Source organism: Drosophila melanogaster, chromosome 3R, assembly GCF_000001215.4.
Source record: "Drosophila melanogaster chromosome 3R".
Taxonomy (NCBI): Eukaryota; Metazoa; Arthropoda; class Insecta; order Diptera; family Drosophilidae; genus Drosophila; species Drosophila melanogaster.
Window position 1 is genome coordinate 5,219,533 of NT_033777.3, and position 17,815 is coordinate 5,237,347.

Here is a 17,815-nt window from a genome sequence, read left to right on the forward strand (position 1 = left end):
ATTCTGCTAGAGTAAAAAGAAAATTTAAATTCAGTAACACGACTTATCAGAGGTGGGACATTTAAAAAGTGGTTGGCGTACGCGCACGGCTGCTATCGCTATCGGCGGGCCTATCGAACAATTCCTGCAGACGGTCACTCTACGGGAGTCGCGACCAAATAAAAAAGTAAATAAATGATTGAAATTAAGGCGAAACTGCTGCGTGCGGACTCGGCCATCTACGCCACGGGCGAGAGAGTCCAGTGCCTGATCGAGTTCACCCACAAGGTGTTCTCCGACGAGCCAGCCGCGTCGCAGGCTGTCCACAATGCCAACGAAGCAAGGTGAGCCGAGCTGTTGTTAACTGTTTTTCTTCCCTTGATTCACCATGCAAAACCGACCAGAAGCCAGGAGAACCTGGCCTGGGCCTCGGCGCAGCTGCACTGCTACCGGAAAACTAGCTACTCTACATCCGCGGGCGACCGAGCCGCGGAGCTCACGGAGATGATCGGCAGGACGGCTTTGGATGCGGTGACGCAGGCGCCGGGAGAGGTGATTGTGGCCACCAAGCCCAAGATCCTCTTCTGCGACCTGCGCCTCCAGCCTGGAGAGACCAAGATGTGTGAGTGATGAGCTTGCCCTACTTCTTAGCTTTTTGGTTTTACTAACGAGCAAGTCGCCTTGCAGACTTTTTCAATGAATTCATTCCCCGCGATGGCCCACCCACGTACAGAGGCCACAACATCCGGTACTTCTACAAGATCACCATTGCTACGCAACGGGTCAAGTCCAAGGTGCAAACGCTGGCCGTTCCCATCCGGGTGTTGCCAATTCCCATAATTTCGCGGCCCGACGAACTTCCCGTAACCGTAGAGACCAACGAAGAGCTGGCGCCCACTAATCCGTTCCTGGAAAAGCGCGAGATCAGCGAGCTTGAGATATCGTGGCACCACCTTAAGGCAAGGAAATCTAGATCCCATAAGCAGCTGTACCTTGTCAATGTCCTCTGCTCTGTGTCTTTCAGAACGTAACCGCTCGGCGGGCGCCGAAGTTCTACCGCATCTCGAACAAACGCGGCTTCGTTGGCCGCTTTTGTTTGTTCAAGCCAGCGTATAAGCTCGGTGAGGACATTGTGGGCAGCCTGGACTTTGATCCCGGCGTTAACCCCCGAAAGGTTGGTGATTTTTTTTGTCATTACTCATAATGCGCTTTCTAAAATCCTACTGCATCTTACCAGGTGCGCTGCGTCCAGTTTTCGGTAAAGCTGCAGCAGCAGGAGCTTTCCATCCGACCGCAACCAGTGCAAAATCACCAGCTGCAGTCGCAATCCTCGACGGGCGATGATGTCTCCTCGATGAACTCCTTTGATATGGCCAGCATAGCTAGCGGAGTGTTGGCAGATAACCTCCACAAGTCGGCCACATCGGCTAGCTCAAAGGTTAAGGAGGCGCCTGAGCCAACCGGGAAACTTTCGACCATTTCCACCTCCCACCAAGTGTGCTACGCAACGCTGCAGACCCAGGTCGTGGTACCCATTCCGCTGCACGTAACACCCACATTCCGCACAGACCTCGTCGACGTGCGATGGCGATTGCATTTCGAGTTTGTGACCACAACTTTGATTGACTTTGGCATTCCGAATCCGGAGTCCGGCGAGCTAAAAGCACCGTCTGAAATGCCCGTGGAGACGATGGTATGGAATCTGCCCGTGACCGTCTACGCTGCGAATCCTCTCCAGATTTATGCTCCAAACCAGACATTCAACCTGCTTATAAAGTAATAGCACTTCAGTTAACTGTGTTCTCTTGATGGAAGTAAGTAGTAAGAAGTATTGTATTAATATATTGGAGAACTAATCCAAAGGGTTTCTCACTTTTAAGGCTATATAAGGCCGTTTAGAAAGAGCAAACGAAAGCAACAAGTCGATTACGGTTCCTTTTAAAAACTTCTGAAACCCAATCCCCTCTTACGTCTTTGTAAAATACAAAAATCTTAATTAAAATTTAGTCGAATATACGAATCAAACCGCTTGAAATCAGAAAGTCATGTTCATAGCGACTTGCACCTGGCGATGTTAGCCAAGATAATATTTACATTTTAAGGTAGGAAAATCTGTTTTTCGCATCTTAATTTATTCTGAGGTGCAAAATTCACTGAATTAGATCTAACCCGTTTCGCCTGGACTTTGAAATCGGCAACAACAGCAGCGGATGTGGGGGTTAGTTTAATAAGTGCTTATATAATTACAGTTCAAACCGCGAGTAACAAACAGCCAAGTAAGGTGATTAAAAGAGAGCCGCTGGGAGGGAGAAGTGCGATTCTGGACATTACTTGTTGGCCAGAATCTCAAACTTGATGCCGTGGTCGTGCTTCTCCAACTCGCTAATTAGTCCGGTCTTAGAGAAGGCGGCAGCTGGAGGCAGCACTCCGCCTGTGCTGGGCATCTTGTCCGACTCACGAAGAATGGTCAGTGCCGCTGAGAGCACAGCCACGCAGGTGGCTCCATATCCGGGATTCATGCCCGATACGCGGACCATCAGCGTCTTGGTCGGGGACTCCGTGTATTGGTTTGAACTCTCGGCCAGGCGATCGCTCTTAAGCCAGCCACTGGCCTTAAAAGTCATCTTGAAATAGGTGCGCTCCATTGACTCCTCACTTGGGCCGGAACGAGAGGCCAATCCGCCGGAGAAGAGACCGGGGTAATTGAGCAGCAGCGTACGTCCCAGCTTGAACTTTGACAGCAGACCGAAGATGGTGGCAAAAAAGATGACACCGCCGGCGACCAGCCAAGACGAAAATCCCACGTAGGCCTGCATCTGGACCGGACGTTTCTTGTCCTGGTCGTAGAGGAAGCGCTGGGACCTCATTACCACCGAGCGGTCGGAGCCGGGAAAAGGTAGACACACCTTGTCAACCTCGGTAGAGCGGAAGACCAGCGGTCGTGGCTTGAGAAAGGGATAGAATCTTGGCAGTCTCTGGGGATAGATCTGCTTCCGGATGCCGCGCAGCTCGTCAGAGTGAGCTAGCCCGTAAACGGCGCTCTCCCAGGTTCCGTAGTTGAGGCCGGCAGTGCCTCCGCCACTGCCGCCTTCTTTGATTCCGGTCTCCAGGAAGGTCTCCACGGAGTTCACCACGCCGTCGAAGTTTTTTTCCACAAAGACGACGCCCATGTCGGCGGGTATGGAGTCAAAGCCGCAGGCGCTGACCACGTACACGCCCTTTTCCCTGGCCAGCTGATCGTACCTCAGCTGCATGGTCTCCATGTACTGGGGCTCGCCGCTAACATCCACATGGTGCGTGCCCGATTCGATGCAGCACTTCACGACGTTTTCGCCGTGAAAGCGGTAGGGTCCTGCCGTGTTCACCACAATCCGGCACTTTTTCGCCATCTCAAGCAGGGAGGCCTGGTCGTTGACGTCCGCGATGAAGATGGGCACCTGCGAGAGGTCCTTCTTGGCCTTGGCGCCCATCTCCTTCAACACCGCCTCCAGCTTCTCGCGGTTCCTGCCAGCGATGCCCCATCGCAAGCCGCGCAGCACCGTGACCGCCTCGAAGACCGTGTACTTGCCGGTGAAGCCACTGGCCCCAAAGATAATCACATCCAGTCGATCGCCAGACATTTCGCCGTAAGTCGCCTTCAAAGATTCGATGTCAGATTGCGCGATATTGCGATATCACTGGAATCGCAGCTGCGACTTAGCACGCTGTATGGTATGGAGTAGATAAACGACCGCTCACCTGTATCGCTGTCTACTGATTCCGCCTACTGAGCTGCTAATCGGCGTTCTTATTCAGTTAATTCAAATACACATGCATCGTGTACGTATGTAGGTGGAAAATCCAACCGGCCAAAGTCGAAGCTCTTCTGAATGGAGTTAGGGGTATTCCTGCAAGCGTCTAATGGCCCGACTTCACTGATTCTAAGGATTGAAGGAGTGTTTTCACCGTCTGAAATTTGTTTGAGTCTGGCTGTGAATGGTCAATTCGATTTATTTGTGATCTTTTGTGACTATGACTCAAAAATGTCATTCAGTGGGAGAGCTATCAGTGAGCTTAATGAAATTAACAGATTAACTTTCTAAATTAGTCTAATCACTTGTGATAGAATGCTTATGTAAGCGTTCCCCTGCCATGCCATTGGATGCATTCAAAATACGAAATATCTATGTCGGAATCACTATACCTATTCTATTTAATTTACTCTGCAAGATGTAGGGAGGATGAAATACGATTCGTTTCTTGGTCAGAGGGTGGAAACTCTGCCTCATAACTTTATGAGCTGTTAAGATTCGAATTGAAGGAGATTTTCGCTTTGTCTTTTTCTTTATACTTGTCGTTCAAAACTTGTGCTATGTACATCAATTACAATTACAAAATGAACATTTTGATATCACATTTTGAAGTGTGAGCTTCGAACTGAAGACTGTGGCCATTAACATTCCGCACGCCAATTCCAGTTATTCAAAATAACGATACTGCCTAACCGGTTGAACGGACACGAGCAGAGCAGATGCGGTAAGCCAATTGCAGATCAATCACCCGATGCTTGGGGAAGGTAAGAGACTTCCGGAATTTCCTGGATAAGTATAAAGTGTGAAGCTAACAGTGGGACACCAGCATTCTCCAAGCTGCATCAACTCAAAATGAGGCTGCATCTTATACCACTGGTTGGACTCCTTGCACTGATTATGGCCCAATCCCAAGTACTCCTACCGGGACTTCGCGTGCGACAGGTTCCCGTGCTCGAAATGGGCCAGATTCCAGTGGTGCAGTACCTGGACGCGGCCTCCACAGTCACTCCAGAGCTGGTAAAGGATCAGTTCAGCAGGCGATTCACTACGCTGGCCAAACCCTTGGTCAGTGGTGCTGCTCCCCAAACCAGTCTCCCAAATTTGTAATTTATTGTTACCGCCTAAGAGTCCATTTGATAAGCGAATATATACATAAATATTAAAGTTACGTCTTTATGCCATTAACTCTAGTTGCTAAATAACCTTGTAACCTACTTTAAATTGTACTTAATCTATTAAGAAAGAACTTTAAAATCGGGTAAAATTACCAACACGCACAGTTGGTGGTATGCATACACATTTTAATATCGAATAGAAACAAAATATTCCCAACATCCTGACCTTTAAACAAGAGAATATCAGGATCCTCGAATATTAGAGCAACAAAATTGGTCACGATTAAGACCACAGAAGTTTGTGTTAACGTGGGATCTTAAATTGACTACAATAGCTCGAATTTAAAAATAAATTGTGCCTAATCTTATAGAGTATTGAAATCGCGTTAGTAATTATAAGGACTGCCCGTTTACGTGCTGGCTAATAATATAAATATTTCGAAAAAGTCATATATCCAGTACCAGTCCTTCTGGCAGAGCCACCTGTTCTTCCAGTCGAATTTGGACAACGTCTGACTGTGACGCAGTTCACCAACGAGACTTCTTCGAACGACTTGTTACTGCAAGACTGCTCCATGGTGCAAGACTTGCGATATTTTATGTCGAGTTTATTCATTCGGATTATATGGATCTCTCTGAAGTTCTCTGACTATCGCGTAAATGACAATTAGAACAACTAGAAACCATCGACAAAGGAAGAAACCAATATCCAAGCGATGAGCTTTAGAAATTGTGTAATTCCAACAGCTCAGATAAGTTGGCTAACTTGGCTGTTATGCAAGTTAAAGTATCTGATACTCGCCATCGGTCGCTTGCTACCATGGAATCATCTGCTAGATCAGACACGATGATCCTGCATCTCGTTTGATCCTGCAAGCGGGATACAACGAAACAGCACCCCAAGCTCGGTGGTGGAGAAAACGAAAGACACGATTCGAGAAACTACAACCCATCCACCGAAGTTGGGCAATCTAGCCCACAATCGAAGCGGATGGTTAAACTGCAGCATTATCTAGCTTACCCGAGGACAATAGCACACTGGGAGCCATAAGAAAGAACTCTCCAATGCCAGGAAAACTTCGAGCATTCATCCATTTTCACGAATTGGTGGTGGTGCAATACTGCAATATTGCTAGTTATTTAAACATTATTTATTATTATCTTAAAATACATACACGCTTACGTAATAAATTCAAAACACTAATGCCTTAGTCATTACTTTTGGGGAAATCGATTAAATGGGGACAACCGTTTGAAGTACAATAAGTAAACCTAATTGGTAAATTATATTTGTAGCTTTTCAATGGATTTAACGGATTAAAATTAAAATTAGTAAAATAAGTTAAAATGAGATTAGTAAAGAGTTTTTATAGTTATTTTTGCTCAAATATATTTCAGAAAATAAAAAAAATAATATTAAACATAATTTAAATCATCAGATGCAAGGTCTGTGCCACCCACTAGCTTTTATAGTTAGTTTTAGATCTCGACGTTCATGCGGACATATGGATCTTTAGCAAGTAATATGTACTCTATAGGGTCGGGGAAACGCTTACTTCTGCCTGAAACATATATTTCGACGAATCTTTTGTACTCCTTCACTCCACGAGTGACGGGTGTGGAAATTTCGAATAATTATAGCAAAATAACAAAATAACACTTTAGGTATTGCCTAAACTTTAGAATTTTAAATCCACTTTTGAATTTGCGGTACAACCTGCATTATTTAGTGATAATTTGGTAGAAGCATTTAACCATCTGGCCACACTGCCGAGTAATAGTCATTGAATCGAATGAAAATAAAGTCGCAGAATTAGGTGTATTGTTGAGAAGTTGCAGAGGGTCAGCGAAGATGTACCAGGAATACCTATACCAACTGCGGGCCACCATCACCCCGATGTGCCACGAGGAGCTGAAGGAACTGCTGAACGATGACGACAAGCTGGACGAGAAGGTTGACGAAGTTCTCCAGGTGCTCCGAACACAAAAGACCAGTGTTTTCGAGGACAACAGGAGTCGGGCGGAGCGCAATATCGAGCGGGAGCCGCAGATCATCGAGCTGCGGGGGCAGCTGGCAGAACTCTCGGAGGATGGGCGCACCAGGTGCTCCTCTGTCCAGGAGAAACTCTCACAGCTCAAGGAGAAGTCGGGCGGAGTGGGCCTTGAAACGGCGCTGGCCCTGCTGCAGACAGCTGCCTCCGAGAGCGAGGAGCAGACCGAGGAGATGGTCAAGAAGTTCAACGACAGCGATATCGGCGTGGAGGACTTTCTGGACGCGTTCCTCCCTATCCGGAGGACCATGCACCTGCGTCGCCTCAAGGCCGAAAAAATGCAGGAGCTGATGCGCAAACAGCGCCAGGGTCCGGGCCCAAATACTTCTCTGCCAGCCTACGGAAACGTGCCCTCCAGCGGATTCTATCCCGCGTCTGGGGGCTCCGCCCCTTACCCAATCATGGGTCCCCTGATGCCCATGCCACCGCCATCCAGACCGTACTGAGGTCTTGGTCCTTGGTCCTTGGTCCTCAGCGAATTAACTGCCATGGCGCATCAGTCTGCAGCAGGCAAGTTTGTACATTTGGTAAGCGGTGAACGAAGGGTGCTTTCATCAGATAAACGTTCTTGGATTTCATAATAAAGTGCTTTTCCCTGACTCTTGATTTCTAGAAAAGATTAATTACCGCTGTGTCATACAAATGCAACATCCGCTTAGTATCTAGATATAAATTCTCTTTGGGGATCACAGCATTTTCGTAACAGTGATTTAATTGTAATAATAATCAAATCATAACATCATCAGCATCATTTGCAAGACCTTTATCCTTATTTATCCTTGCAGAAAGCACCCAAAAAAGTCACAACTCTTAATGCCGTAAAGTTAAAAACTTCTTTATTGTTTAAAATTTCAGAATCCTCTCTTTAAGTACATATTGCTTCAGTTTCATCTTCTGATTACAGTGGGTTAATTGCAAATCAGAGGGAACTTTCTGGTACACACATCTCTGCCTGCACTAAACTATGATATATATGTATATGTGAAAGTATAAATTAAGCGAAAATTAACATTAATATTAGACAGTGGACATTTCTTGTTAAAATAAAAACTTTCGATAAAAAATGATACGGATTGGAGTGTGCATATTGTGGGAGTATGAGGCCAAGGCTAGGCGGCGATTAAAGCGATTCCTTATTGCATATAGTGTGATTGTGGGTTAACGATTTGTTGGAAGGTTTGTGCTCATGGAGTGTGTGGGTGGTTTTCGCTATGTATACATAAACGTATTGCCTATCTCTCGACTTCATTGCAATTCAATTTCAATTTCAGTTTTCCATTTGTGTTTCCTCTTTGAGAGCGGTTAGTCTTTTCTAATTCCAACGGCCTCCGGTTCAATGTATATATGTAAATATATAGATTGTATCGTATTTGCAAAATGTTATATATAAAATATGTTCAACTCTTCCGTTCGGCTCGGATCGGTTCGGTTCTCACTTTAAAAGCTTAATGACTTAAGCGCGTGTTTAAGGCTATTCAAAAATATACTCCTACAATCGCTAGCCATTCGCGTCTGCAGCGCCATCATGACGATCCGAACTCCCTCATCCACTTCTCGTACTTGTCCAGGTCTGCCCGGGACACGCTCTTGTTGCAGCGACTCATGGCCTCGTTGAAATCCTTGTTGGAAACGGGCAAATCCACCTCTTCCGTAGCCAACTGCCGAATCTGCTCTGGGGTCAGTCCTGCGATCTTTCTCCGCATCGACATCATGCTGGCCTCCCTGGAAAAAGAAGAGCACGCATTTTATTCCATTGACATGATTTGGAACTGACTACGCCATTTTAAATTAGTGTATTCTGAACTCACCTGCACACGTTTGTGATGTCAGCTCCGGAATATCCCTTCAGCTCGTTGGCTACGTAGGTAAGATCGACGCTATCGTCCACCTTGACCTCGCGGAGATTGATCTTGAGCAGCGCCTCGCGACCTTCATCCGATGGCAGTGGGATGTAAATGCGTTTTTCCAAACGACGCCGAAGCGCTTCATCGATGTCCCAAGGAAAGTTGGTGGCGGCCAGCACCATGACCACCTTGGCCTGTTCCTCTCCGCCGCCCACGCCGTCCATTTGGACCAGCAGCTCAGACTTCACTCGTCGCGAGGCCTCGTGCTCTGATTCCGATCCTCGGCGCGAGCACAGGGAGTCGATCTCGTCGATGAAAATTGTGCTGGGCGCGTAGAACCTGGCCATCTCGAACAGGAGCCGCACCATCTTTTCCGACTCACCTCGGTACTTGGACGTCAGCGTGGCCGAGCTCACGTTGAAGAACGTAGTTCCGCATTCGGTTGCCACCGCCTTGGCGAGCATTGTCTTGCCCGTGCCTGGAGGTCCCACCATTAACACGCCCTTCCACGGTCGCCGGATACCCTGTTGTAGAAAGCAAGAAGTGATTATGTACTTTTGCTTTAAAATGTTTACAAACTTTCAGTATATATTAATTGTATACTTTCCGATTGTTTTGATCTGAACCACTGTTTTAGGCTGTGTCATTTGCCTAATTCTAATTAATTAAATAATCTACATTGGAGAAGTGAGTACCATTTCTTCCAATCAAACATAAATATCTAATTATCTACTATCCACGTTAAGTCTATCTTTCTTGCTATTGTTTATTCAGTAAGATGGTAAATCGAAAAATGGTGCTGTAGGCTTCTCTGATGCCCATTTCAAACATCTTTCGCCCACGCAAAATTTCATGGTATCCACATTTTAGATGGGGAAAATATTTGTTGGACGGAAATATTTGAAAACAACAAATATTCTTACATATATGGTACAACACGGTCAACATAGCAATCGAGCTCAGTCTCAGGTGTTTGGATCAGTGATTTTTAATGTGACTTAAAGGCGTTAGAAACACATGGTCAGCATTCCATATATATACATAATATATACATAATTATTTATTTTTTTTCGACAGGTTATTATGGATCGATATTCTTTTGAACGCACACATAGTTTGATAAGATAACATAGATAGAGGTACATCATAATCAGCATAATTTCAACAATGGAAACTTTTAAACCGCCCCAAGTAAAAGTAGAATGTGTTGACAAGTTCCACCACCTAGTTAAGAGGGATAAAGCTGCAAGGCGATGCATTTCGTGACAGTTCAGAATAGTTGATCAAATACACATTGCCCTGAGCACTATAATAAAGCGCGTTTGTTGACCCATCGCGAGATAAGCGTTTGGCAGAATGTGATTCACAGAAAACAAACAGCGGGGGTGACGCACCTTGAAGTAGTCCGGCATGAGCATTGGCAGCACGACGGCCTCCTCCAGCAACCGCTTGGCGTCGTGCAGGTCGGCAATGTCGCTCCAGCGCACTTTGGGATCCTTTTGAAGAATATCACGTTCTGAAAAGAGAGCGTTGGCATGTAATAAATGTAGCTATACTAGACCCAAATTTTCATAACTACTACCATTTTTGAAATAGCCACAAATCTTAAAGCAAGTAGAGTAATGCATTAGCTTTGCTTAATAAATAAGACTAGCACATCACCAAATTTTGAACGAGGCAAACCTTGCGGCAACGATTTAGGCACCTACCAAGAATGTCGACTAGCTCGGCTTCGATGTGGTTGTTGGGCTGAAACTTGCGCTCTTCCTCTTGGGCGGCCTGCGGATCGCCGTTTTCTCCATCGCCAGCCGCTCCGCCATTGTTGCCTGCAGCGGTGGAGTCGTCGTCCCTAGCCTCGTTGGTGTTCGATGTGGATAGCTTGCGACCGCCAGCCCTTCCATTGGTGGTGCGTGCTCCGCCGCTCGGTGCTGTGGCGGACGTTGAGTTGCGGGAATTGCGTGTCGAGGCCGGACCATTCCGGGCAGTGCTCTGCGGGATTGTGCTGCTGGGGCGGCTGTTTTGCGTTGCCGGAGTGGTGCGGCGGTTGTTCGGTGCGGCTCTTCGGCCAACGGCCTGAGTGGTGGGTGGTGGCTTCGGCGGACCCCACACATCTGGATCCTTGGGCGGAGGCGTCCAAATGTCGGGGTCCGGCTTGAACCAGGCAGATGGATCTTTACTGGTGGTGCTTTCTTCGCTGAGCTGGTGTCGCAGCTTGTGTGCAAATTTGGTTGACTGTAGGTCCAGCGAGATGTCTTGTAGGGTTCTCTGAATGGCCTTGATTTTGGCGTGCTCCTGGCTAATCTGCTGGTTGATCTGCAAATCGAAGATCAGTTAGTTAAATGATGTCAATGAAATCGTCCGGTATGGTAAATATTAAACTTTTTGAAAATACTTGGTTTATTATGATCTATTGGAGTTTTAGCCAGTTACTTTGTGCCAGTAGTGCTAGAAATTACTTTGTAATTCAAATTTTAGTCATTCGGTAGTGTTCTGATTAAATTAAATCTTTATATGCACGTTAACGATCTAGATAACTCGTTTACACAAAACCTCTTGGGCAATTTTGAATGGCGTTGACAAGATGTTATGACTAAGTCCTTTGTTTGTCATAACCGTCACCATTCGCATTCATTGGCATGGTAGTTGACAGTATCTGGAGGTGGTGATAGGAATGTCTTACCATGCTCCACTTGCCCTTGCGTAGCGGATCCGCGGTGGCCTTCAGCTGGCGGGCGAGCAGCCCCTGGAGGCCCTCATAGTAGATGCAGGCTGAGTCGTAGTTGCCCGTCAGAGCCATGTCCCGTGCTAATTTGGCATTCTCGCATATTTCTTCAAACGTAGTCTTGGCCATTACGGTCATTCCTACGCAAGTGGTTGTCTTTTGCTTGCCACCTCGCAGTAACTGGCGATCGGAACAGGTTGTCGTCATTGTAGCCAAAAACGAGAGACAGAGATTAGTTCCAATTAAAGCGCTCGAGTGCGTGAGTTTCTCCAAGTGTTGCTGGGTGGGAAGGGGAACAATAGAACGGAAGCGACTTCGTCATTCGCTGGCTCGCCTTGCAGGTAAAAATGGAAAGTGCGCCTCCCAGCCAGAAGCGAATAAAGTGGAAAACCCGGCGACAATTGCGAATAATAGAAGATGCCAGTGGCAACGACCCAAGTGAGCTGCTAATTATAAATTATCAGGCGCACAGCCGCCGACTTGTCACCAAATTTAAACGCAACGCGCTCCGATTTTCAATTCCGCCTCCAAGGCGGGACGTGGGCCAAATGCCGATTGGAAAATGTATTAGGTAGTTATGAGCCGAATAAGGCGTTCGACCTTGTTGGCTTTGAATGATTCTTTCAACTCGACTCAAATCGTCGTATGCAAAAAAAAAAAAAAAAACAAAAAACACAATAGTAAAAACAACAAAATTAACGCTCGCACACACACACGCACACTCAGCTCAGGTTTCAGCGGCACACAACACACACTTTCGCACACACGCACACGGGCGCACAATGGGTCGAATTAATGCGATCTAAATAGAATTTGAGTTAATTGCAAGCCTCTGGACACAGCAAACTGCACTTTGCATTCGACACTTCACCGTATTTCTTATTCTTATGCTTCTTATTTTATTTCCAGCTATGTGGGGGCGTCTGCAGCTGCAGCAACCACAAGAGCAACAACAACAGCAGCGCTGACGTCTCGCCGCCGCACACCTACAATTGCAGCTGAGCAGTTCGCGGGCGACTTACGGTTATGGACATTAGTGTACTAGCTTTGTTACGCGGCGTTCCGAGCGCAAAATGAATGCGTAAACTATTTAATTCAGAGTTTAAGGTGCTGCGGTAGCTAAAATAAACTGCTGCCTGCCTGTGTTTGTAATACTAGTGATGTGCGTGCTCTGGTGATGCGGGGCTTATCGATACATCGGCGCGGACACTTGACCACCCTGTTGCGTTCCCTGTGTGCAACAGTCGGCGACTATCGATTGTTTCCAGAGCTGCTAAAAATATATTTCTAAATTTACAACGAATTACAAGAAAATAAAAAGAAAATCTCCGTATCGTGTCTATCGATTATAAATCAATATACAATATGTAAGTATATTTTCCAGTTCTAGAATTTGTCTCCGAGCCACACATTACCATCCCTGAGCGCCACTGCAATAAAAGCTATATTAATCGCTAAAACATTTGCACTACTGTAACACCAGTCTGGCATCGCTGTGATATAGATAAGGCCAGTACGACAAGTCATCGGTTATCGGTTCTTAACATTTCGGCTTAACGTGCTTAAACTCATTTAAATTTAGACACCACTCAAGCGACGGTGCCGCAATGACAACGCCCACGCGCGCCACCCTGGAAAAGGCTCTGAAAAGCGACCAGAAGCTTGTGAATTCCGCCACACAGATAGCCAAGGGCAGGTTTACACCCGCATCCGTGTCGAATGTGCCCTTCTCATAGAGATTCTTTGTTTCCTCCAGATCTGACCGCCAAGGCATATGACATATCTGCTCTGGCCGAGGCACTGGGCTTCGCCCTGTCCTCTCCGGACATGGAGGAGCGTGTGGCCGGAACCAACTTGCTCTCCGCCGTGTTGATAGCACTGCCCCAGGATCTGCTGCAAGAGCGGCAGCTGGAGTTCCTCAGCACCTTTTACATGGACCGCCTGCGCGACCATCACAACGTAATGCCAGCCATTATCGATGGAATCGACGCCCTGGTTCACATGAAAGCTCTACCGCGCGCCCAGATTCCCCAGATTCTGCAGTCATTCTTCGAGCACACCACCTGCCAGTCGCAGACGCGGAGCGACCGCACCAAGCTGTTCCACATTTTCCAGTACTTGACGGAAAACTTCCAGGACGGTGAGCCCTGATTTCATTTTAGCATGAAAGATACATTGACATTGCTTTAATCCGATTTAAACAAGTCAGTGTGCAAAAAAGTTATAATTAGATGATTTTAACTAGTCGAACAGATATTTGCGACAATCTTAGTACCTTTTATTTCCGTTATTTTTAGAAAATATTACACAATATTACAACTCAAACAAATCAATTTTCTTCCCGATACAGAGCTGCAAGCGATGGCCGGTGACTTCGTCTACGGCCTGATCAATTCCATTGACGGCGAGCGTGACCCCCGCAACCTTGACATCATTTTCAGCTTCATGCCCGAGTTCTTGTCAACGTATCCGCTGCTGCATTTGGCCGAAGAGATGTTTGAGATCTTTGCGTGTTACTTTCCAATCGACTTTAATCCCAGCAAGCAGGATCCAGCGGCCATAACCCGTGATGAATTGTCCAAGAAGTTGACTAACTGCCTGGTAGCCAACAACGAATTCGCTGAGGGCACAGTGGTACTGGCCATAGAAAAGCTGGAGAGTGAGTTGCTGGTTGCCAAACTGGACTCCATAGAACTGCTGGCAAGAAAACGTAACATTTTGAAATGCCTCTTTTTATACATGCTATTTATTGTTACAGCACCAAGCTGCCGTGAAGTTCCCGCCTTCCGTTCTGGAGCCGCACTTCGATCAGATATGGCAGGCTCTGAAAACAGAGACTTTTCCAGGAAATGACAATGAGGAGATACTGAAAGCTTCCCTTAAGGCGTTGTCTGCGCTCCTGGAGAGAGCTGCTCACATACCGGATATAAGCCACAGCTACCAGAGCTCTATTCTGGGCGTAATTCTACCGCATCTCAGCGATGTCAATCAGCGGCTCTTCCATCCTGCCACCGGGATCGCCTTAGTTTGTGTATCGGGAGATGCGCCCTATGCAGCGGACAAAATCCTCAACAGCTTTTTGCTCAAGCTGCAGGCCGCAGATGCTAGTTCTGAGCAGCGGATCAAGATCTATTACATAGTTAGCCAAGTCTATAAGCTATCTGCGTTGCGTGGCTCTCTCCAGAAATTGGACACCACGATACGCGAGTCTGTGCAGGACGATGTAATCGCCTCCCTACGCCTAATTGAACAGGAAGAGTTCGATGCCAAGAAGGAGGACTTGGAGTTGCAGAAGGCGGCCCTTTCGGTGCTTAACGAAAGTGCTCCTCTTCTCAACGAGAAACAACGCGCTTTAATTTACAAAGCTCTGGTTCAGCTTGTCAGCCATCCGTCCATCGACATCGATTTCACCACACTGACGGTTAGCCTTGGAGCCCTGCAACCGGTGGAGGTGCAGTCAAATTTCATTGATGTTTGCGTGCGAAATTTCGAGATTTTCTCCACATTTGTCAAACGAAAGATATACACAAATTTATTGCCGCTCATGCCTCAAATAGCGTTCACTCAACGCATTCTAGATTTGGTTATGACACAGACGTTTAACGATACTACTGCAGAGCCCGTCCGTTTATTGGCTCTGGAAGCATTAAACAAACTGCTCCTGCTAGCGGATCAGCGCTTTATCGTGGACGTGCAGCAGGAGTCCAATCTTCTTCACAAGCTCATCGAACTGGGCCAGAAGACCGAGGGTCTGTCTATGCAGTCGCTAGAACAGATTGCGGGCGCTTTAAGTCGTATCACGCAACAGCTCCCGCTCTCCGAACAAAGCGCTATAGTAAGCGAGTATCTTCCTGGACTCAATCTGAGTCAATCGGCTGATTTGTACATTACCAAGGGCCTGCTGGGCTACCTTCATAAAGACATAACCCTGGATGACCACTTCGAGCGGCTTCTGACCGATTTGACGCAGCTTTCGCTTAATTCGGACAACGAACAGTTGCGTGTAATCGCTCACCACCTGCTCTGTAGCATGGTCAACAAGATGGAGTCGAACCCAGCTAATCTAAGGAAGGTCAAAAAAATCACGGAGCAACTGAAGGTGGCTATTAAAAAGGGCGATGTTCGGGCGGTGGAGATCCTTGCATGGGTGGGGAAGGGCCTAGTAGTCGCAGGATTCGATGAGGCTGCCGATGTTGTTGGTGATGTATGTACTAGTATAGCCATTTTAGTTCTCTAGTTCTTATTCGTGAAATAATATTGTCTCATTAAAGCTCTCGGATCTACTAAAACATCCCAGTTTGAGCACTGCCGCTGCCTTGGGATTCGACATCATTGCCGCCGAGTACCCAGAATTGGATTTGCCTGTCGTTAAATTCCTCTACAAGCAGAAGCTTTTCCACACTATCATGGGAAAAATGGGCAGCAAACTTGCCAACTACTGTGTGCACCACTTGAAGGCTTTTGTCTACGTACTGAAAGCCACGCCACAGGCGGTTATTAAGCTAAACATTGAGCAGCTCGGTCCGCTGCTTTTCAAGAGCTTGGAGGAGCACAACGAGGCGCAGTCGCTGTGCATTGCATTGGGCATCTGTGAAAAGTTTGTGGCGCAGCAGGACACGTATTTCCAAGGGCATTTGGCCCACCTCATACCCAGCTGTCTGGAGCTGTCGAAATACAAGGCTCAGCATACCATGGTAAGTTAAACATGCACATATTATTATAAAGATTTGATAGTTAATTGAGGAGGTTTCTTAACTTGTAAAGGAAAATGTCGAACACAAAACTTAAACTCATTTTCTTTCTTATAGCAAGTGCGAATTGCGGCGCTGCAGCTGCTCTACGATGTGACAAAGTATCCTACCTTCGTCCTGTTGCCCCACAAAGTCGATGTTACTCTGGCCCTGGCCGCCGCCTTGGATGATCCCAAGCGTCTGGTGCGGAACACAGCGGTGAAGGCCAGGAATGCGTGGTACCTGGTCGGTGCGCCTAGTCCGAATTAGCAGAGAAACAACTCCGTTCTTGTTAATATTATAATCCAATAAGCACACGCACAAATTCTTCATAATTTTCTTGTTGTTTTTATTAGGGTGCGTTGAAGAATTTTTGATAAAGAATTTGGAAAAAGCAAAATTATAAAGTAAACGCGAAATTGTATGCATTTTATATTACTTAGATACATTTACGAACGTTTATGCGCAAATGTATTAAAGTTTAAGATGTTAAGAAAGAAATGCTTATTTCTTTTCTTAAAGGCACCTTTTTCTGTTTTATGACTTGAGACTCTTACAGTCGGTTACTAAAATTTGTATTTTTAAACTGTACGTGTTTATCAATACCAACTGGTAACCAATCTGAAGTGTCTGTTCAGTATGGGTGTTCGCACTGGGAACGGGCCATAAGAGCGCACTTTTGTGCACGCTGCACCACCTCGGGACATCGACGTCGTCTCATAAAGCGGCAGTCTTGAAAGAATCCCTCGTTTCTGGGAAAGCCGTGCGTGAAGTCCTGGAACGTCAGCAATCCCAGGCCCCAGATCTTGCCGCCTCGAAACTCGCCCTCGTACTTCATTCCATCGGCTCTCCAGAAGATCCCATTACCATGAAACCAGCCCTGATGAAACTCGCCTTCGTATCTGTCTTAAAAATGTGCAAAATGAATCATCATATACAATTTTCTTCACTGGATGCAAACCCTAGGTAAATTATAGCTAAACCATTTCTGATCAAGAATATATATACTAGCATTTCCTCTTACTCCCCGAGTAGTGGCTACAAGAATAGTTTTCAAGTGCTACAATATTTCGTTTAGGTTTACATCACTAATATTATTGAAACTGACTTTGCTCCATCCGCGAACCAGAGGCAGCCCACTCCTTGACTAAGACCCTCCTGGAACTGCCCATCGTAGCGGGTGCCATCGGCGAACTGCAGATGCCCGATGCCGTGCTTTTGGCCACGCTGGTTCCACTCGCCGATGTAGCGACTGGCGTCCTCGTATCGCCATCCGCCCACTTTGACCGCCCCTGCGCTGTACTGGCTTTGACCCTGGCCCTGTTGGTGGTGTCCATGCTGACCCTGCTGGTGGGGGTGCTGTTGGTGCTGGTTCTCGATTCGGGCCGTGGTCACGCCCACGCTGCTCACTGGGTAATGATTTTTACGCAATTTTGTATCTGCATCCTTTTGTCTGTGTTCACTTACTGTCATCATCGTAGTCGTCCATGGCCATTGCTCCGCTACCGCCCGCGATGCGCTTCAAGCTGCTACTGAGCTGGCTGGTTCTGCACCAGAAACACTCATTTTCTATGGCTTCCCAC

The 17,815-nt window shown here is 46.8% G+C and overlaps 7 protein-coding genes across 16 annotated transcripts, besides 1 other annotated feature; 4 read left to right on the plus strand and 3 right to left on the minus strand.

Moving 5' to 3' along the window:
• Positions 1 to 124: 124 nt before the first annotated feature.
• Positions 125 to 2,016, plus strand: CG1116 (uncharacterized protein). Of its 3 annotated transcripts, NM_141259.3 has the most exons (6): positions 125 to 323; positions 387 to 601; positions 667 to 938; positions 1,004 to 1,153; positions 1,217 to 1,793; positions 1,860 to 2,016. In NM_141259.3, the coding sequence occupies exons 1-5, from the start codon at positions 175 to 177 to the stop codon at positions 1,757 to 1,759; spliced, it is 1,329 nt and encodes a 442-aa protein (NP_649516.1). In that variant the 5' UTR covers positions 125 to 174; the 3' UTR covers positions 1,760 to 1,793; positions 1,860 to 2,016. The 3 variants fall into 3 exon arrangements, with proteins under 3 accessions (NP_649516.1, NP_730895.1, NP_730894.2); NM_169028.3 differs by having other exon boundaries at positions 125 to 601; NM_169027.3 differs by having other exon boundaries at positions 384 to 601; positions 1,217 to 2,016.
• Positions 2,017 to 2,099: 83 nt separating this feature from the next.
• Positions 2,100 to 3,833, minus strand: CG2604 (uncharacterized protein). 3 transcript variants are annotated; one of them, NM_169030.3, is made up of 2 exons: positions 3,718 to 3,833; positions 2,100 to 3,614 (listed from the first exon to the last, which is right to left on the minus strand). In NM_169030.3, exon 2 carries the CDS (start codon positions 3,597 to 3,599, stop codon positions 2,307 to 2,309), a length of 1,293 nt encoding a protein of 430 aa, NP_730897.1. In that variant the 5' UTR covers positions 3,600 to 3,614; positions 3,718 to 3,833; the 3' UTR covers positions 2,100 to 2,306. The 3 variants fall into 3 exon arrangements, with proteins under 3 accessions (NP_730897.1, NP_730896.1, NP_649517.1); NM_141260.4 differs by having other exon boundaries at positions 2,192 to 3,656; NM_169029.3 differs by having other exon boundaries at positions 2,100 to 3,735.
• A 773-nt stretch (positions 3,834 to 4,606) lies between these two features.
• On the plus strand, positions 4,607 to 6,010 carry CG14664 (uncharacterized protein). 3 transcript variants are annotated; one of them, NM_001300241.1, is made up of 1 exon: positions 4,607 to 6,010. In NM_001300241.1, exon 1 carries the CDS (start codon positions 4,623 to 4,625, stop codon positions 4,875 to 4,877), a length of 255 nt encoding a protein of 84 aa, NP_001287170.1. In that variant the 5' UTR covers positions 4,607 to 4,622; the 3' UTR covers positions 4,878 to 6,010. The 3 variants fall into 3 exon arrangements, with proteins under 3 accessions (NP_001287170.1, NP_001246925.1, NP_001262275.1); NM_001259996.1 differs by having other exon boundaries at positions 4,607 to 5,238; NM_001275346.1 differs by having other exon boundaries at positions 4,607 to 4,966.
• Positions 6,011 to 6,345: 335 nt separating this feature from the next.
• Positions 6,346 to 6,396: a mobile genetic element.
• Positions 6,397 to 6,625: 229 nt separating this feature from the next.
• Vps37B (Vacuolar protein sorting 37B) lies at positions 6,626 to 7,994 on the plus strand. Of its 3 annotated transcripts, none has more exons than NM_001259998.2 (2): positions 6,626 to 7,463; positions 7,792 to 7,994. In NM_001259998.2, the coding sequence occupies exon 1, from the start codon at positions 6,738 to 6,740 to the stop codon at positions 7,380 to 7,382; it is 645 nt and encodes a 214-aa protein (NP_001246927.1). In that variant the 5' UTR covers positions 6,626 to 6,737; the 3' UTR covers positions 7,383 to 7,463; positions 7,792 to 7,994. The 3 variants fall into 3 exon arrangements, with proteins under 3 accessions (NP_001246927.1, NP_649518.1, NP_001246926.1); NM_141261.4 differs by having other exon boundaries at positions 6,626 to 7,446; NM_001259997.2 differs by having other exon boundaries at positions 6,626 to 7,446; positions 7,841 to 7,994.
• Kat60 (Katanin 60) lies at positions 7,757 to 12,677 on the minus strand. 2 transcript variants are annotated; one of them, NM_080258.4, is made up of 6 exons: positions 12,525 to 12,677; positions 11,461 to 11,682; positions 10,490 to 11,093; positions 10,175 to 10,296; positions 8,745 to 9,304; positions 7,757 to 8,658 (listed from the first exon to the last, which is right to left on the minus strand). In NM_080258.4, the coding sequence occupies exons 1-6, from the start codon at positions 12,534 to 12,536 to the stop codon at positions 8,460 to 8,462; spliced, it is 1,719 nt and encodes a 572-aa protein (NP_524997.2). In that variant the 5' UTR covers positions 12,537 to 12,677; the 3' UTR covers positions 7,757 to 8,459. The 2 variants fall into 2 exon arrangements, with proteins under 2 accessions (NP_524997.2, NP_001262276.1); NM_001275347.1 differs by having other exon boundaries at positions 11,461 to 11,781.
• Positions 12,678 to 13,010: 333 nt separating this feature from the next.
• Mms19 lies at positions 13,011 to 16,756 on the plus strand. Its single transcript, NM_141262.3, has 6 exons — positions 13,011 to 13,194; positions 13,259 to 13,642; positions 13,853 to 14,202; positions 14,261 to 15,706; positions 15,774 to 16,196; positions 16,311 to 16,756. The coding sequence occupies exons 1-6, from the start codon at positions 13,110 to 13,112 to the stop codon at positions 16,500 to 16,502; spliced, it is 2,880 nt and encodes a 959-aa protein (NP_649519.1). The 5' UTR covers positions 13,011 to 13,109; the 3' UTR covers positions 16,503 to 16,756.
• rtp (retinophilin) lies at positions 16,560 to 17,783 on the minus strand. Its single transcript, NM_141263.3, has 3 exons — positions 17,700 to 17,783; positions 17,341 to 17,641; positions 16,560 to 17,134 (listed from the first exon to the last, which is right to left on the minus strand). Exons 1-3 carry the CDS (start codon positions 17,725 to 17,727, stop codon positions 16,867 to 16,869), a joined length of 597 nt encoding a protein of 198 aa, NP_649520.1. The 5' UTR covers positions 17,728 to 17,783; the 3' UTR covers positions 16,560 to 16,866.
• Between the last annotated feature and the right edge of the window lie 32 nt (positions 17,784 to 17,815).

Coding starts and splice junctions, on each gene's coding strand:
- CG1116 (NM_169027.3), top strand. CDS start 175: ATGATTGAAATTAAGGCGAAACTGCTGCGTGCGGACTCGGCCATCTAC. Junction 939..1,003: donor TATCGTGGCACCACCTTAAG/GCAAGGAAATCT, acceptor TGTGTCTTTCAG/AACGTAACCGCTCGGCGGGC. Junction 1,154..1,216: donor CCGGCGTTAACCCCCGAAAG/GTTGGTGATTTT, acceptor GCATCTTACCAG/GTGCGCTGCGTCCAGTTTTC.
- CG2604 (NM_169030.3), bottom strand. CDS start 3,599: ATGTCTGGCGATCGACTGGATGTGATTATCTTTGGGGCCAGTGGCTTC.
- CG14664 (NM_001300241.1), top strand. CDS start 4,623: ATGAGGCTGCATCTTATACCACTGGTTGGACTCCTTGCACTGATTATG.
- Vps37B (NM_001259998.2), top strand. CDS start 6,738: ATGTACCAGGAATACCTATACCAACTGCGGGCCACCATCACCCCGATG.
- Kat60 (NM_001275347.1), bottom strand. Junction 11,094..11,460: donor GCAAGGGCAAGTGGAGCATG/GTAAGACATTCC, acceptor TTCGATTTGCAG/ATCAACCAGCAGATTAGCCA. Junction 9,305..10,174: donor TCATGCCGGACTACTTCAAG/GTGCGTCACCCC, acceptor TTTCTACAACAG/GGTATCCGGCGACCGTGGAA.
- Mms19 (NM_141262.3), top strand. CDS start 13,110: ATGACAACGCCCACGCGCGCCACCCTGGAAAAGGCTCTGAAAAGCGAC. Junction 13,195..13,258: donor CGCCACACAGATAGCCAAGG/GCAGGTTTACAC, acceptor TGTTTCCTCCAG/ATCTGACCGCCAAGGCATAT. Junction 16,197..16,310: donor ACAAGGCTCAGCATACCATG/GTAAGTTAAACA, acceptor TCTTTCTTATAG/CAAGTGCGAATTGCGGCGCT.
- rtp (NM_141263.3), bottom strand. CDS start 17,727: ATGGCCATGGACGACTACGATGATGACA. Junction 17,642..17,699: donor GGACGACTACGATGATGACA/GTAAGTGAACAC, acceptor ATCATTACCCAG/TGAGCAGCGTGGGCGTGACC. Junction 17,135..17,340: donor TGGTTCGCGGATGGAGCAAA/GTCAGTTTCAAT, acceptor TTTTTAAGACAG/ATACGAAGGCGAGTTTCATC.